General features: G+C 44.6%; 1 protein-coding gene across 2 annotated transcripts in view; it reads right to left on the bottom strand.

The window, feature by feature from the left end:
- Positions 1 to 422: 422 nt before the first annotated feature.
- The window catches only part of PRELID2 (PRELI domain containing 2), a 66,161-nt gene continuing 48,156 nt past the window's right edge, over positions 423 to 18,427 (bottom strand). The window contains exons 6-8 of one of the 2 annotated variants that reach the window (XR_013998801.1): positions 8,954 to 9,022; positions 3,351 to 4,539; positions 423 to 1,001 (exon numbers count right to left, since the gene is read on the bottom strand). Coding sequence is in view for 1 of the 2 variants with exons in the window: in XM_081137328.1 (XP_080993454.1) it covers positions 8,963 to 9,022 (60 nt within the window). In the remaining variant the exon portion in view is untranslated. Of the gene's footprint in view, positions 1,002 to 2,438; positions 4,540 to 8,953; positions 9,023 to 18,427 lie in introns of those variants that run through there. The other variant, XM_081137328.1, reaches the window with a different exon arrangement.

The raw sequence follows: 18,427 nt of genomic DNA, 5'->3' as shown, positions 1-18,427 counted from the left end.
TCAAGTGAAAAGGAGACAAATGGCAGGAAAAAGACAAATCTCATGGAGACAAAGTACAGAAAGTACAGCTGAGCCTCACAGGCCCACAGGCGGCCGCTCCGTCCCTCCCTCTTTGGGACCACCTGACTCCATGCTGCTGTGTGTCTGCGCTGTGCTTCTGTCCTTCACCCTCTGCAGACCCCAGTCCTTTGCTCCATTAGCACATGGTCCCCTTGAGTGACCCAATAAGAGCGACATCCACTTACTTCTGGGAGAAACTTTAATCTGTCACCTCAGGGGAAGGGGGGGAGCTAACGTACGGTTGGAATGATACCCTTATCTGGGGCCACTGAAAAGAACCAGGGTCATCAGAACAAATGAGAAACACAGCTCTGCTGAGTGATGTGATGATACCCCAAGAAATGAGAATTCAGGCACAAATATGAGTTGTAACACCTTTATTTCACAATGACTACAGGATCAAATTTCACAGACAACTAATTTATAGCTCCAATCACAACAACACTGAATCAAAAACAATCCTTCATAAAAACTTGGCCTGAGAAATGTTCATTTGAATTTTAATCTACTTAAATTTCACATCATGGAACTGTACATATAAAAATACTAACACGATTGGGGGAGACAACAGATTACAAATGAAGAGGAACCACTTGTAGCAACCTCTCACTTGTCCTGACCAGGAAGCGAGGTGGAAGGTGGTGAGTAACTAAAGGAACGTCACTAGGTCAATGCACTAACTTCCACTCATTTCACTGCTGGAAACGCCGCTCAAAGCCTCACTCAGATCCCGTCTGCTGTGACCCGACACACAGCTTGCAGTTCCATGGCTTCCCAGCTCTCGGCACAGGAGAGGCACATTCGGAGAGGCAGGCAGGGGACTGGCGGAGAGAAGCGACAAATACAGCGAGGGGAGAGAAAACTGACCACAACTGCCACGGAACCCCCATCAGAGCCATTCAGGGCCACTCAGTGCAGGGGCTCCAACAGCTGAACAGGACCTGAAAGAAAGAGTTCAAAACATACGCAATGGCCCTGAAAAGATGTCATTAATCTCGGTAGATTCTGGTTTGCAAAACCAGGGACGCTACGCTGACTCAAGAAAGTGTTCCATGAAAATGGCTGAAATAAAGCCCAAAAGACGTGCAACTCTAAAGAATAACCTCGCGTTGTCGGTACCGTGCACCCACAATGTCTGGTAAATGAGATCTTTCTACACACACACACACTACCTACATAAAACAAATATAGCACCGCTTTTTTATCCACGTATGACTGAAAACATAAAAGCCCCTTCATGGTAAAAGCACCTCAATCGCGTAGAGACAGCTTAAGTCAGCTTCTCGGCGTAAGAACTTCGTTTCGTGTCCTGAGTGGTCCACTGTATTGACCGGTGGGCCCAACGATCTGCAAAACCTTCTTTAAATGATCGAAGATGCAGAGGCCAAAAACACCTCTGCTAGACCAGTGATTCTCAAAACATGGTCTGTGCAACAGCACCACCCACTCTCCTGGGGAACTTGTTTTAAATTGCAGATCCCGAGTCCCTACCAAAATGGCATGAATCCGAATCACTGGGGGAGGGCCCGGACGCCCCAGGATTTCTGGTACAAGTGGAAGACTGGGACTGGCTGGAGTGAACCATTACCTTGAAAGGGGAGACTGACCACGGCTGTGAATTAACCCTTTCCCACCCGTGTTCCTAATGTGCCAATAAGGCCATACCCCTGGTTTTGACATTTCTTATACTAGACTACAGAATAAAGATGAACGTGGGCTTCTAAATGTTTCATCCCAGGAAAAGGTCTCTAACATATCATAAAAATGAACTCTAACAAGCCCTAAGGAATTTTTTAAAAGCCTCAGATTTCTAAGCCATAGATGTGAAGCCTGTAGCCATGGGTGTCTGCAGGAGGAAAAGGGAGTGAGGGAAAGTGTCTGATACAAGTCCAGAGGATTATAGGGAAACGGGAGGAAATACATCTAAAAGCAGTCTTACAGGAGCGGCAGAAGGCAGCTTACATCCAGAAGAGGGAAATGCAAATCTGTTCCATATTGGCTGGGATGTTTAGGCTGGTCCTTGACACTCTTGAAGCAGAGGCTGGAAACTACTAGCAAACATGTTTTGTTTGGCCAGCACAATGTTTTAAACAATTCGGAATTTGTCGCCAACATGTAAAAAATCAGGAGGTTTCCTTCCTTCCTTCCTTCCTTCCTTCCTTCCTTCCTTCCTTCCTTCCTTCCTTCCTTCCTCCCTCCCTCCCTCCCTCCCTCCCTCCCTTCCTTCCTTCCTTCCCTCTCCCCTTCCTCCCTTCCTCCCTTCCTCCCTCCCTTCCTTCCTTCCTTCCCTCTCCCCTTCCTCCCTTCCTCCCTTCCTCCCTTCCTCCCTTCCTTCCTTCCCTCTCCCCTTCCTCCCTTCCTCCCTTCCTCCCTTCCTCCCTTCCTCCCTTCCTCCCTTCCTTCCTTCCTTCCTTCCTTCCTTTTTTGGAAAATTGGAAATTAGAAGAAGTAGAAAAACCAGCCACATGGTAACACGGTGCTGGAGCCGGGCAGCTGCTGCCTTCCCTTCCCCAGGCACATGCGCCCAGGGCTCCCCAGCGGCGGCCAGCCTGCTTCACTCATCAGCTCACCTGCCAGACCCCTGCAGGCATCTGCACCGGCCACCCCAGCTTCAAGGAATTCAGGCAAAAATTCAGCCTCTCTGTACTTCCCTATTTCTACTTCTAACAAAAATTCTTACCACAAAGATCCTTTCCTACCTCAGGGGTGTTAAGAAAGAAATCAGATGTCTGCACATCACCTAGAATTCACTGTCCTGCTCTCCTCCTTAGCTGCTCATTGGAATCACCTAGGGGGCTTTAAAAGATACTGATGCTTGGGTTCCGCCCAGAGATCCTGATTTATTGGTCTGGGATGTAACCGGGGCATCAGGACTGCACAAAGCTCCCCAGATGGTCGTAACGGACAGCCAAGGCTGAGAACTCCTGCCTTCGGAGGATGCAAGCTGTTGCGTACAAAGTAGTAAGCTTATTTCAATGTCAGCCTCCAAATACAAATTTCTTGCCTCTCACCTCTATGATAATTCACATCACCTCTTATTTTTGGAAGTGGGCAATTATTCCAAAAGCTTACAAAATGGCACTGACAAACTAGGAAAGGACGTCAAAGCGTATTCTGGTTTCTACCATTCATTCTCCCTCCTGTTCCAACACAATTAGCAAACATAACACTAAAGAAGTGAGAAGAAATTATCCCAAGTAACAAAACTCAGGTAGCACAAAAAAATATTTCAAATATTTAAAGAAAAAAACAATTTCCCCAAGACTTTCCATTAATGGTCCAATTTTTACCTTTAGATGGAGTCCAAATTTTTGCCTCTTCAAGCTTTCTGTTGGGTAGTATGCATTTATAGTTTGGCTTCCAATCACGGGAAAAGCAAACTACTGTCATCTGATTTTCAAACAGTAATACTACTACTTTACATTACATCTGAAAAGCACATTTTCAGAATGGTTTCACATAAGAATGGCTCCTACTTAATGGACTTCTACTATGTACCGGGAACACGAGGCACTGCATATATATAAGATCTGAAATTGGTCCAACAACCTCACAAAGTTAATTCCGTCACCCCGTTCTTCAAATTTTAAAAAATTGAGCTTCATAAAGCTTTAAAATTATGTTCTAGTGAGCTAGTGGGTGGTAGTGCATGAACTCAATCCAAGGTCTGTCTGTGCGACTCAGAAGCCTGTGCTTCTCACGCTAAACACTTTGTTTAATCATCACAAGCCACAGGTAGTAAGATCTGTTCTGATTATCCCCACTTGCCCAGTGAAAACAGAGAGGTTAGGATCTGCTCCACATCTCCGAATGAGATAGTAAGAGCCAAGATTATACACACATAACCTTCCCACTCTCCATCCAATGTTTTTTCAGCGGACCAAACCACAGCTCACAAGTTACACATTAAAAGCTATAATGATGGCAGTTATGTGGTTCTTATGGGTCTAAATCAAATGCTCCTGATTTCTGAGAATCTTCATCATAACTATAAGCATGGCTTCACTTTGGCTCAGGTCTGGTACATGCCTGTCTGTTCCAGGCCACCTGTGAATCAGGTATCAGGTTCGATTCATTTATTTTTCCCAGAATCCTCTCATGAGTCCTATGAGCAATGATGCAGATGACATAAAGGCACAAGCACCAGCATCCAGGTCTGTCCTTGGCCGCCTGACACCATCACCAGGCAATCAGCAGGACATCCTGAAAAAGAGTGACATCACCTTCTATGAGTTTTCCCTTATTTATAAAATTGTAGAGTCTGTGCCATAAAAATCCAGCTGGAAGGACTCATCTCCACAAGTGCCACTGTGTAAAGCTGGCTCCCAGGGGTGTGTCATTTCAAGTCCTGGCAGGGAGGTGTCCTCTTCTTTAAGCTGACGACACTGCATCCTTATACCTGCATTTCGAAAACTGTGTCTTGGATGTGTTGTGTCCGAGAAGTGATTCTCGAATACGAGCAGACACAACACAGCTCCCCTGCAAGAGAAAGCAAACAGGCTTTATCACCCCATAAACATGTCCCACCAATCAATACTTATCTGCCCTCTTTTCTGAAGCAACTCTTAAGAGTCACTTGAGTTCTATTACTATGGGTAATTCTTGAAGAAATTGCATTTCTGCCTCCTAATGATCTTGGAACAAAGCAAGCACCTCGTTTTATTAAGTCCAACTACCTAAAGGAGCTGGTTCAAAGATATAGTTGGAACAGAGGTCTTAATCATTCGGTGTGAAAGAACTCCGCTATGTTATCGAACCTCACCATGCCCCGTCTCCCAACCGCCAGCGGCAAGAACAAACACATGTCAGGGCTATTTGTTTTATTCAAAAATGACAGGAAATCAAAAATCTATCCTATGGACGTGTCAGCGGCAGCCCCACAAGCATATTGGTCAGTAAGATTTATGAACCTCCAGTTTGGCTCGTGACAAATCATCTGCTGCCCGGCCTGCGTGGCTCAGTGGGGAGCATCCGCCTAGAACCAGGAGGTCACGGTTTGGTTCCCGTCAGGGCACAGGCCCGGGTTTCGGGCTCGATCCCCAGTAGGGGGCGTGCAGGAGGCAGCTGATCAATGACTCTCTCGTCATTGATGTTTCTATCTCTCCCTCTCCCTTCCTCTCTGAAATCAATAAAAACATATTTAAAAAGAAAGAAAGAAAAATCACCTGCTAAGCTTTCTAACCGCCCAGTACCCACTTGGATACACAAGCTAAAGGTTTCTGGGGCGTGTCTAAGGCTAGGTACCACACACATCATAGTCACATTCTATGTGAGTGTAAATTATGCAAAGTTTTTTGACAGAGAAAGAAAAATACCATCATATTTCACTTGTATGTGGAATCTAAGAACAAAATAAACAAACAAATGAGATAGAAACAGACTCGTAAATTGTGCACATTTGAAATGTGGTATCATATTGAGATATTAAATAATGTCTCCTTACCCACATTTGTGCAAACTCCACAGAATGTTTTTATTAAAAAGTAAAAATTGCAAAAGTCTGAATCTGGCAAATGAAGCACACGGGCCACAGCACCAAATCCACTGCCACATCCCAGCACTACTTCACCTGCTCACAGGATGCCTATAGGTCTACTCCATTGTGCATGTGCATTGGAACTTTATGAGCAATTTTAATGATCACTGTTGCCAGTAGGTTACTTTCATTGTTGTGTTCACTTTAATGCCCTTTTATGCCTTAAAATAACATCATCCAAGCGATGATGTTGGAGCTAATGCAGAAAACATAAACTGTCACACCATTAACTTTGGAATACAGGTAAGATGTGATCAAATGCTATGTTTTTAAAAGGCCAAACCACCCCCACAAGGTCCCCGATTGTTAATTTAGGAGAGGGCATGCTCTAACCCAGGAGACAGAAAGCTTTTTCTTAAAGGACCAGATATAAATATTTTAGGCTTTGCAGTGTATAAGATGTCTGTCACAGCAATTCACTCTACAGTTGTAGCTAAAACACAGTCGGGAGCATAGCTGTGTGCCAATAAAACTTTATTTGCAAAAGCAGACAGCAGGCTGGATTTGGCCTGTGGGCTAGAGTTGGCTGATCCTTGCTCTATAGCTACAGAGCTCATTCGTCCCACCTTTTATTTCAATGTGGCATTTTACTGCTCATAAAATCAGTAGTTTGCTCATTTAAACCCTTCTCTCATTTTCCATAGAGCTAATTTTGGGAAAATAAAAAATTCCATTAAAACAGGCACATTTCAAGCTTGCAAAAACTTTGTAAAAATAGTCAAGAAAATGAGGTGAAAAATGGGAAGCCATAAGTGGGCAACAAAATTGCAGCAACATGAGAGCCTCAAAATGTTCTATCTCATGTTTTTGGTGATGCTTACCTAACTGTATGTATCCGTCAAAGCTCACCAAGCTTTGTGCTTAAAATTAGTCAATTTACTTGTACAGAGATAATACCTCAATGGAGCCGATTTTGAAATAAGCTTAAAGGTTCAGCAATAGCCTCTAACTTGTCGTAACTGTGAATGTAATTGTGGATTTATGAGGTAAGAGTATAATACCTCTTGCTTGACATCTGCTCCTCTGAAAACTGGTCACAAATAATGAGAGTCTGCACTACGTACATCCTTCAGGAACCCTCTGCGTTAAATGTGTTGGATGCAACTGTCCTGCCCTGAATGACCTCAACCACTTCACTTAAGAGAGAACAAGTTACCTTTTAGAAACAATACAAAGCCCCAAGTTCATGGCTTAGCTCAAAACAAACAAACAACAAAAAAACACATAGGTAACTGAAGACAATAGGTAATGCCTAATTTCCTCATTTTCACTAGCAAAGCGTTAAATCAAAAACACAAGTTGGTACGAGTCTTGTCTCCTTTCTTTTCAGTTGTCTTCGATCCAGTGTGCAGCCTGTCAACATTCAAGCAGGAAAAGAAAAAAAAGGCAAGAAGAGGCTGAGATACTAATATGAGGGGAAAGCCACACAAGTCATTTCTCTGATTAATCTAAAATCGATGGAACTTATGACAACAGTGTGAAGCTCCAGCCAATAGCTTTCTCAGAGTCTCTTCACTCACTCTGTCTCCATTCAGAGATGAAAACTCATGGAAAGCAATGGTTCTCCGAGTGTGGTCCCTGGACCAGCAGCAGCATTAACTTGGGAACTTGTTAGAAATAACTTCTCAGGCTCCACCCAGATCTCCTGAATCAGAAACTCTGGGGCTGGAACCCATCAATCTATGTTTCAAAAAAATCCTCCAATGATTCTAATGTTCACTGAAGTATCAAAATCACTAACTTTAAGTTTGAAAACCAAGATATACTCTTCCTAAGTAAGTGGCGTCCCTCATTTTTTTATTTCACAAGGAGCTGACTTCAGATCCCACTCTCCAGGGTAAGATGGGACCTGTTCCTGAGCACACAAACACTGGAGGGGCTCAGTGAGCCTCCAAAAACATACACCTGGAAAAACAGGGAGCACACACTATCCAGATTCCATTCCAATATCTTTTGAGCACCTGCCGTGCGCCATGCCTATGCTAAATGAAATGATCTTGTTTCCTTTTTCCAAGAATAAATAAATCTATTAGTATGTGTTAAGTATACAGAGGCCTAACATTAATTAGAATGGAGTCAAACCCGCAAACGAGCAGAAACACTATAATTCTCAAGTTCTCATTCATAGGTGTGACCAGCATGCTCAGAATGCTGAGGTATTTGCACATAAATGCTCCTTTCGCTGCTTCTTGGGTTAATTCGTCTCAAACTTTATTGTATATCACAGTTAGAGTACCAGGTTGCTTATACAAAACCATGTATATTAGAGTTTTAGGCCAACATAAGGAAATTGGAGGTAACTCTGAATTACTCAAGACACTGTTTGCTCTACTTAAAGGTCTTATCTTCTCTCAGATGTTAAAAATCGAAGTCTGATAAATTTCTTAAGATGCAATCCACTATACTCATTTATCTTAGGCTTTGATTCTCTCTTAAATAACTTTGTTCTGCCCTTTCCACTATGAAGGCCATTCTCCTTGATGTAGAAAATAAAAACTCAAGGAAAAAAATTTAAGCAATTTGTCCAGCTGGGCGTGGCTCAGCAGTTGAGTGTCGACCAAGGATCCTTGGCGATCGGGGTTCGATTCCTGGTCAGGGCACATGCCCGGGTTGTGGGCTGCAGCCGAACAATGACTCTCTCATCATTGATGTTTCTATCTCTCTCTCTCTCCCTCTCCTTTCCTCTCTCTGAAATCAGTAAAGATATATTTTTGAAAAAAAATTTTAGTAATTCTGAAGTTCCCCTGCTGTCTGTTAACCCTACATAACTTGCCCCAAACTAGAAGTGGCATGTGCTCCTGCAAAAGTGCTCTTTCTTCCATCCTGTGCCCATGGCAGACATTGCTAATCAATCAAGGCACTCTTACTCAGAGCCTGAGAATTATTTTCAAGGCCTCAGAGTCCTTCTCCATAGCATTTCCGGCAGCCATCTCCAACTGATGACTGATAAAATATATTTATTTCACTGCCCAGTCACCACGCCCCTTTCTGCAGCTCCTAAATTCCTCCTCTCCTTGTTCTCAGAACAATAAAATTAAAGCCTCAGTTGATCCTGAGCTGCAGTCTCTACAGGTCTCTGCCACCCTGAGGGCTGTGATCATGTTGGATTGCGCCGAGCAGTTTAAGCAATCTGAGTGCAGCTGTAACCCAGCACGTGGTACAAAACTGCTCTGCAAATCAAAGAACCCAGAAAATAAAGGTACAGAACAGATCATGAAACACCTGTGAGGCCGTGCCCTGTGCACATAACTGGGAAATGTCAGCCTGAATAGCGCGGGGACAGCTGCATAGCCCCGGGCTTACAAGCACGAGCACGCGGCCTGAGTAACCAACTTCGGTTTGGCTTCGGGTACTCACCGATGGCGTTTACTCGGCCGAGGGGGCACCGCACTGCTCCTTTAGCAGCATCTCCATTATTCTAATTCCCTACGGAGAGAAAAAAGAAAAATCAAAATGCATATTTCACGGACAGGTGCTTATTTTTAATCCTTACGCAAGGATATTTTTCCCATTGCGTTTCAGAGAGAGTGGAAGGGACAGAGAGAGAGAGAGAGAGAGAGAAACATCAATGTGAGAGAGACACATGCACTGGCTGCCTCCCACACGCTCTGGCCACTGAGCCAAAGTGGCCAGGGCCCGGACAAGCGCTTTCACATTTATCCCAGCCCTTCCCCTTCAAGGAATCCAAGTCACGGCCGTATATTCAGCTCAGAAAAGTAGGCTCACGGTCAGGCCGTACGTTTTTCTAACCGTCCGCTCATCGGTTTCACACACATTACCGCCGTGTGTGCTCAGGACGACTCGGGGAGGCAGGGAGTGCAGGCTCCCCATTTTAAACATAGGAAGGCAGTCCAGGAAAAGTTAAGTAACTTCTCGTAAGTGGCCCAGCTACTACGTGGCCTGGCCAGGGCTGGAATAATAACGGCAAAGATCACTAGTAATTAAACGCAAAGGTGTTACATTCACTGCTAAGGTTTTGTGTGTGTTATCCTGGGCAGTGGGTGCCGGGTGCACTGATGACATCTGCTCCGGGATGCGGGCACCCCTTCTGCCATCTGCTAACACTGTCCCCTCTCCAGGGGCAGCCCTTATCCAATGACTGGTGGATACAGGGGTCTAAAGACCTGGCTCCCTTCCTTCAATTCGGGACAACTCTGAGTGGCCTAATCCTGCTCTCCTCACTCCCTCACAAGGGTTGTCTCTGAGTGTCCTCTTGGTAACCCTCTGCGCCCAGTCTCCATCACTCAGTGTGTCCTAACAACTGACCTTGCTCAACACACACAAAGCCCTGAACAAGTACTGTTCTTACCCCTCTTCTTACTAATGAGGCAACAGGAACTCAAAGAGGTTTAAGTATTTTGCTCAAAGCTATATAGTTATTAAGTAATAAAGCAGGGAAAGAGCACGGTCATCCTATTCTGTTTCAGGAACCACGCCTTAACCTTCTCACGATGCTCACTCCACTACTGTGCATTTTGGGCTGTCTGCCCACCAGCCCTGGCCAGTCAAGTCTGCCCTGGAGGAAACAGGAAAGCAGATATTCCCTCTTTCTTCCTTCAAGGGCAAGTTCTGAAGACCAGAAGATGGCGTCAGGTGGAAAGACAGGATTGTGATGTAGTTATGAACTAGGGTCGTAAGGAAGTCAAAGTGGGATCCAGGGGCATGGGACACACAGTTCTTGGGGACTGGAAAATAGCTTAGAAAGAATATTAATGATCAAAGCTAACTTAAAATACAGGTTCCAGGCTTTGATTCAATGGTACTTAAATAATAAGCACCCGCATGATTCTCATGATCAGGTGGGGCTGGGAAACACTGAGTGGGCCTACAAGAGAAAGGCAGGGACTTCGTATCTGGGGTGTAATCTGAGTCACAGGATGGGGAAGCATCTCTAGAGAAGACGATAAAATATACAGGGGTTGGCAAAAGTAGGTCTCAGTAGGCCTAACTCTGAGTATGCAAAACACAGAGTTTATTCTTGTACTATTATTTATTAATTATTGTATTATTTATTTGTATGACAACTGTAAATCTAGTTTTGCCCATGCCTGTATTTAGTACCAAAGTACACTCAACAAAATGTAACGTCTCCTTGAAAATTTCAGAAGGCCCTCCAGATTCTGGCTGACTATCACCGCAAGTATTGCCACTGTCTTAGAAGGAAGAAGCATTAATTAAAAGATCTTGACAGAAAGTCAAGGAGCATGAAGTGTCTGGGGAATGAAAGCAGGAAATAGTAGGACCAGGCACGCTGTCGTCAGTCAGGAGGCCTGGGTCACAGCTCTGCCAATTATTCCCCTGAGCTCCAGGGGCTAGCTGCCTTTTCCAAGAAATGACTTAGACCAGAGAGCTCAGGGGACAGCAAAGCTGGCTGGAGAGTGCTTTCCACACCCCACTGCTCACGGGAATTCCTAGGAACCCACAAAAGCACAAACTGCTGCCCAAGCGCTATCCAGGCCAACTCAGTCACAGCATCAGTGGCGGGGCCTGGAACCTTCAGGTTTATAACATACCTCGTGTGGTTCTCAAACACAACTAGTCCATTTACTAGAATTTGTAAATGGCAGCTTGACATCACCTCCAAGATCCCTTCCAACTGCCAGTCTGGGAATTGATGAAACAGTTCTCCTTAAACGTGTCTGAAGATACAGTACATATTGCAATCTTATACTTTCGAGCTACTCTTCCTTTAAAGAATTGGGGGGGGAGGGCAGAAAGGGGGTCGAGGGAAGAAGTGAAACAAGCAGTAGAATGAAATTTAACCTAAGACCAGAACTGTTCTCATTTCTTCTCTCATTAATTCAACAACAGATCCAGCTAACAAATATGTATTGTGCACCTACTATGTGCACTGGCGATAAATGATGAACAAACAAGACAAAGTCCCTGCCCTCACCTAGTCTAGCAGATTTCCTTCCCCAGTTTCAATTTTTAAATAAATAAAAAATTTCAACCAACCCCTGGACAATAATTAAATATCTTCCTTCTATTTTCAGGAAGATTGGAAACTGCCATGTTAATTCTGTTTCAAGCTTCTTTTTGCAGAGCAGGCACCTAAACCCAGACGGTGTGTCTTTAAAACCAGAAAAGCACACTCCTCCCTTAGGAAGTGAGCTCTGTGAATTCGCCCCATCCGTCTGAATTAGGAACCCACCACTTGCTGAGATGAACACTAATTGACATAAGTGAAGACTCTGAGGTTTGCCTGGGGAATTGAAAGACGTTATTTATTGAATCAATTATGTTCACAATGTGACAGCTGATCTTCCTTCCCCTTTCCCCTTCTCTCATACCACTTTAGTCTTTTTAAGCAGAACAGCTGGAAATGGAAGGTGGAAAAATGGGAGCAGAGACAGAGAGACTTATAAAATGAAATTTAAAAGAAAAAAAAAAAATCCCTATGAAGGAGGCCAAACCATTGCTTAGTACCTCTGTTTGGTAAAGAAAGACCAAATCAAAGCTCAATTGATATAGTCCCTTTAAATAAAGTTCTACTTCTTAAAACTCAACCCCCAGGAGACCAGGCTTAAAGGGACTAAATTTACACCACTTATCACACAACGATGCCTGAAATGCAGAACAAACATTAAGTGGATCCACCTTACACATGTGGCTTAAAAGCTTTTTGGACTGACAAACCATGAACCAGCTTGATTTTATTATTTCTTTCCCTCTGAGAATTTTTTCTCTATTACCAGGCAGTTTGTTTTCCACTTTCCAACAGACAGGTAAGTGAGCTCGTTCAGTCTCATTTTCCTAATACCAGAGCTGTGCCGGCCAAATGCATCCCCACAAAGGAGACCCAGCATCCTCCAGACCCAGAACATGTCGCAAAAATCCCCACTCTGCGAGTCTCCGATAGCTGATTATTATGGAAAATGAAAAAGCTTGTCTCCAGAGGAGCAGCAATAAGTTAGAAGTAAATGTGGATAGATCTAGGTAGTACATTTCCTTTATCAAATGGATGCTTCCTTAAGAAGCTCTGATTTACCTAGGAGGCCCTGAAGAGAGTGATATAGACCTTATAAAAATTACAAAGTTCTAAAGCACTTCTCAAAAGACACATCTATGGAGGCTCTCTTAACAAAAGAAAATTCCTCACTTAATTGCCACGATGGTAAAAGATGGGTGTTAGATGCCCAGAGGGTTAGACTTTCTTGTGGGTCACCGCTTGGGGAGTAAGTACCACCCACAGTATGGGGGTCCCTGTGTGCAAGGAATGGCACTGATGCTGTGAGCAATAAGGATGCATGTAAGACATGAATCCACTACTCAAGGGGTCATTAGTCTCTTGGGATGAAACAAAGGAATGCAAAATCACTGACATGCAAGACCCCCTCTGGGCAGGGCTACCATGTTTAAAAGAAGAAAGTTCAATGAGAGAAGGAAAGTAAAGACTAATCTTGCAGCAGAAGCCACTGGAAGAGGGAGATGAGTCAGACCCAAAGTGTCGTTATGAATGTGACACACAGATGAACGGAAAGACCAAGCACAGGGAGGCCTGAGAAAAGGCCTGGGTGTGGGAACAACAGTGGACGTGTAGTTAAGCAACTGCCTTCCTGAAGGGTGAGAGAGTGGCCTGGAGATGAGACATTTCCAACCTTCCCACCCTCCCCATTCGGTACCGACACACACACCTTTCCTCCCACCTTAGCTCCGCTCTTTCCTGGAAGGGACAACAGTGCATAAACCACCCCAGTATTGCCACATACGGCACTGTGGTTATGCAATGACACTATCAGAAAGATTCGGGGTTGAGTCCAAGGTTGTGAAACCTTGGGTATTTGTCTTAAATTCTCTAATCTTTAGCTGCCTCACCTTTAAATGGAAATAATAATATGGGCTTGTCCTACGAATTAGTTCAAAAGGAGGAGTAATCTGGTTATCACAGCACCTAGCTTCTGGTAAACGCTCAATAAATGAAGAGTGGTTCATCTGCATCTCTTTAATGACCATCTAGTCTCACCAGAAAGAGGCCTGGTCGGTCTGACTCAAGTTGTGTGCACAGGCCTGGCTTCCCTCCACGGGACCCGCCCCCTCCCTCCCCCGGGCCCCCTTCCCTCTGGCGATCCCCCTACTGTCGTCCACCTATGGCTCTGTTCCCTCCTTTTTCACTCACTGTTCCCTTTGGTCCCAGCAGGCGCAGGCCCAGATGTTCCCGTGGCCGGCTAGCTCCAGACGATACTCAGACGGCAACTCCCCTCCTCAGAGACCCCCGATTACCAAGCTAGGCCACAGTCTGGATCACAGCGCCGGTCTTACTGTCTTGACAGCATTCATCACCATAAATAACTGTCCTGCTTTTAAAATATTTTGTACTGTCACTCCCCCCACCCCAAAAATGTAAGCTCCCTGACATGGAGGGGGACCTGGCCAGGGAAGAAGAGATGGAGGGAGGGAGGCAGGGAGGGGGGAAGAGGGGAAGGGAGGGATTCGCATCCAGTTTTTACTGGTAAGAGAAATACTACTTAACGTCTCCAGGAGGAGACCTTTGCCAGAATAAAGTGCCTTCTAACCTGGTGCTGTCCAGCCCCTTTTAGGACTTCATCTATGAAACAACACTAAGAGTTAAAATTCATTGCCACATACTGTGTGGCAAGCACTGTGCTGAGCGCTGTACCTGCACTGGTTTATTTTAACCTTTTATCTGCCTTAGAGGATTATTTTATTTTTCTGGATGAGAACAAGACTCGGAGAAATTAAGCATCCAGGCCAAAATCACACGATCATTAAGAAGCAGAGCTCTGATCTGACCATGGGCAACTGGGGTGGAGAGTCCAGGACCCAGGCTGTCCCAACACTGGCGGCAGGAGCTCTCAATGAGACTGAGCATGTGAAAATACCTATTAAAATAACAAGACACAGCAAGAGCTTTTCTTCCCTTCCCTATTGACTATGTTCTAAAAACCTGATATATAAATCAGACTTCGGTTCTCCTGCCAAACTAAATGGCATGATTCTAAATATGTGAATCAATATTTAATCACATCTACAAATTATTTTAAATACAATGCTTTTCAAGTAGGAATATCCTGACAGAATGTATGACTTCAATATAATTTTCCCAAAGTGGCTAATAAACTCTTGAGTAAGATTCATTTTTATTTTGATAAGTAACCCAAAATCTTTAGGTGTAACTGCAGAACATTAAACTGATACAATAATTCAGATGTCTTTGCTTCACATTATAAAGCTTCCTCTCTCCTTACGAATATTTAATCTCAATTTGTAACAGAAAAGAATATATCCCCAAATAATAAAATCTAAAAATTGGAGGTGACACTATATTACTTAGTCCAGATAGAAAACTCTCAGCAAAGGATTGAAAGTGGCCCATCTGATTGAGAGAGGTGTCCTGGGATCAAATGTCAGAATGAAAGATTACCGAGCCATTTCCACATTGCCAATTTTCAAATACACCCTGATCTGACATGAACATCTTAGTGGCTAAAAGTCAGTTAGTTATTGGTGTTTTTCTATTTTATAAGGTTACTTCCCCGCCCCACCCCCAATGTAACTCAAGTAGTCTACTTTTATTTTCAATGTTTAAAAATGTGACCTGTATATAATTTTATTGTTCTTGACTTTGATATGATGCAAAATATGGCTTTTTCACCACTAATTAAGGCCAGCCTCCCACCTGGTGCCACGGCCCATGACATTTCATTAATCATCTCTTACCTGCTTAGAAACCTCCATTGACGGGAAGCTTTCTACCCCATTCCACCTGTGCCACCCCTAAGGATAAGCCAATCTTCCTTACGCTGAAGCGGGAACCAGTGCCTGGCACCAAAAGGGCCCAGGACCAACTCTCGTACCATTTGACAGACAAACTAAAGAGCAACAAGGTTCCACTCAATTCCCTTTACCAGTCATTTTTTCAGAATTCATCAGATTTAAGCTCAGTCATAATCTCCCCTTGTTTCTTCCCTATTCTGAGAGGTAAAATATAATTAGCAACTTGCTCGTACACTTCATCAATGACTTGTCTCTAACAGGATAAACAAATCCAACTAACATCCAGATAATAAATAAATAGATGCCCAGATAATTCTCCTTTTGTCTTTTATCACTACACTTCTCCTTCCCCCACATTCATTCATTTCTGTAAGTCAATGACCCTCTTTACATGCAGGGCCAGTCCACTGTGTCTTCAAATCGGGTGTCTCCTTTGAACAAAATAGAACTTTCCAAAGCTCTGTTTCAGTCAAAACCCCATCCCACCAAATCTCAACAATATTGAGGTTAATAATAATTTATCACGGGCTCACTACCTGCCAGGGGCCTTGCCTACGTCATCTCATTTAATCTTCTCAACAGTCCTATGAGGTAAGATACTTTTACTCTCATCATTTCCAAATAAGGAAACTGAGTCTCAGATACAGCTTGCTTAAGATCACACAGCTAGTAAGTGTCCAAACTAGAATTTAAACCTGGGTTTCTCCAACTCTCTCTGCAGGGAGTGTCTGCCTCACTGCATTTGTTTCTGTGCCTGTGAAATGGGTGGAGAGAAGGAGCACAGGTCCTGGGCAGGATGGCTCTGAGGGTCTGATGGGGCAACAGAAAGCTACTGACACGAGACAGACTTCGGTGAACCGCTGCTGCTGCTTCTCCCCGTGGCCCGAAGTGTGGCTGCTGATTTCCAAACGGACCTAGATCTGACTAGGGGCCCCTCACAATGGGACTCTCCCAGTAAGGCACCCCCGTTCAGCTGGCAACTGGTGACTTAGAGGAGATGTCAGCAGGGGCTCACCTTGTGTTTGTCCGTATTTCACAAAGCATATCTGACCTGTTCTTTGCATCCCCTCTGGGGATTACTATTACTCCTGTTTGACAGCCCTGACCCCAGCTGGGTAAATCAGTTTTCCCTTGGTCACAGGGGTCATCAGCAACAGAGACAGAAGTAGAATCCCAGGTCTGGGACAGAAGTCGTTCTGGAGAGGCTGAGCCCCTACGTGGCTGTGCTGAGCACACTGTGTGCCTGGTCTCCTTTAATCCTCACGCCCAACCCGTGAAGATTAAAGGGACATGAGGAAAAATGAGACTCAGGTAGGTTAAGGAACTCGAATGAAGGCACCCAGCCAGTAAGCGCAGAATCCAGGTTCACACCCAGGTGTTTGTGACTCCGAGCCCTCGGTACACCACCTCCTTAAAAAGGTATGTTTATAGGGCTCTCATCTCAAATTACTGAAAAATGACGTGTTGCCTTAGGCATGGTCCTTCCTGCCATCCTGAAGTTATTTTCATCTACATTGGGGTGGTTTTCATTTTATAAATTTAGGGGAGGCGGGTGAGACTGACCCACGTGTGCCTCTTGAATACAAGCACCTCCCCACATCTCCAAGTGCATTTTGTTTCTTGTTGAGACCAAGAGAGGCTCCCGTGTGCGCTCTGGAGAGGCTGAGAGCAAACGTGCGCAGAGGCATTTCTGCTGCAACACAGCATCTGCTGATGAGAATTCCTTGGTTGATTGTCAAACACCAACCTGGAAAGCCCTTTCCTTCCCACGAAAAGGCTTTCGGTGCTAAACATGATCGTCATTTCTTGGGGACAAGACTGAAGGAGGGTGAGTGAGGTGTCAGGTCACTAGTGGGAGCTGGAGTGCTGTCAGGACCATCAGCAACACAGACACGGTGGCCCCTGCACTCCGCACCCTTTACGCTACCGACGTGGTGGAGCCATCACGGCCATGGCAAGCTTAGAAGTGACGCTTCTGTACAAAGTTCTAAGCATTTAATATCACAAATTAACCAGAGAAACCAGAACAAAAGCTACATATAAATGACTAAAAAAATCAAATATCTATATGCAAATAGCAGTATAAAGATAAAACTCCTGCTGTTTTTAAGATTTAGTCATTTGATGCCCGGCCGGGCGTGGCTCAGCGGTTGAGCATCGACCTAGGATCCAGGTGATCAGGGTTCGATTCCCGGTAGGGCACATGCCCGGGTTGCAGGCTTGATCCCCAGTCAGGGGCGTGCAAGAGGCAGGCGATCAATGACTCTCTCATCACTGATGTTTCTATCTCTCTCTCTCCCTCTCCTTTCCTCTCTCTGAAATCAATAAAGATATATTTAAAAAAAAAAAAAAAAAGATTTAGTCATTTGAAAGGGGGGGAAAAATTGTAATGCTTATAGACACAAATGTGTGTTGTTTTTTAAAGTTCCTGCCCCAAAATAAACTAATAAGGGGAAAGTAGAATAAAATGGAAAAACTCAGTTTTCTCTCTGGGTAGGGGAAAACCCAGCTCTTCCCTACTGTGTGTTTCTTCCCTGTGAGCCTCCTTACTACTCTCACAAAATACTACTTCTGACACTTCTGGGGGGAGTGTCCCCACAACAACAAGCAAGTCTCTGACGACAGCTGGTGTCCGACAATCTAACTCAATTCTCACACTATCTACCCGGAGATAACATCAAATCCCACAGGTTTAGAGCTCAGTCCCACAAGACACACACACACACACATGTCAGACATTAGTCACAAGCCCAGGTTATGACCAACTGGCTACAGACTGGAAGTCCCAACAGCCCCCTCCTTGGGTTCAATTAATTTGCCAGAGCAGCTCACAGAACTCAGGGCAACACTTACTTACACTTACCAGTTCATTAAGGGATATGATTAGGGGTACAGACGACCAGCCAGATGAAGAGATGCACCAGCTGGGGTCTGGGAGGGTCCCAAGCACAGAAATTTCTGTCCCTATGGAGTGGGGGTGAGTCACCTGCAAGCTCTCTGAACCTCAAACTAACGGGATTTTATAGCCCTCACCACAGAGGCAAGATCGATTATTAACCCCAGTTCCAGCCCCTCTCTTTTCTGAAGGATGAG

This window comes from Miniopterus schreibersii (assembly GCF_964146895.1).
Source record: "Miniopterus schreibersii genome assembly, chromosome: 4".
NCBI lineage: Eukaryota > Metazoa > Chordata > Mammalia > Chiroptera > Miniopteridae > Miniopterus > Miniopterus schreibersii.
Note: the sequence above shows the minus strand (reverse complement) of the source record. Positions and strands in the feature narration are given on the sequence as shown.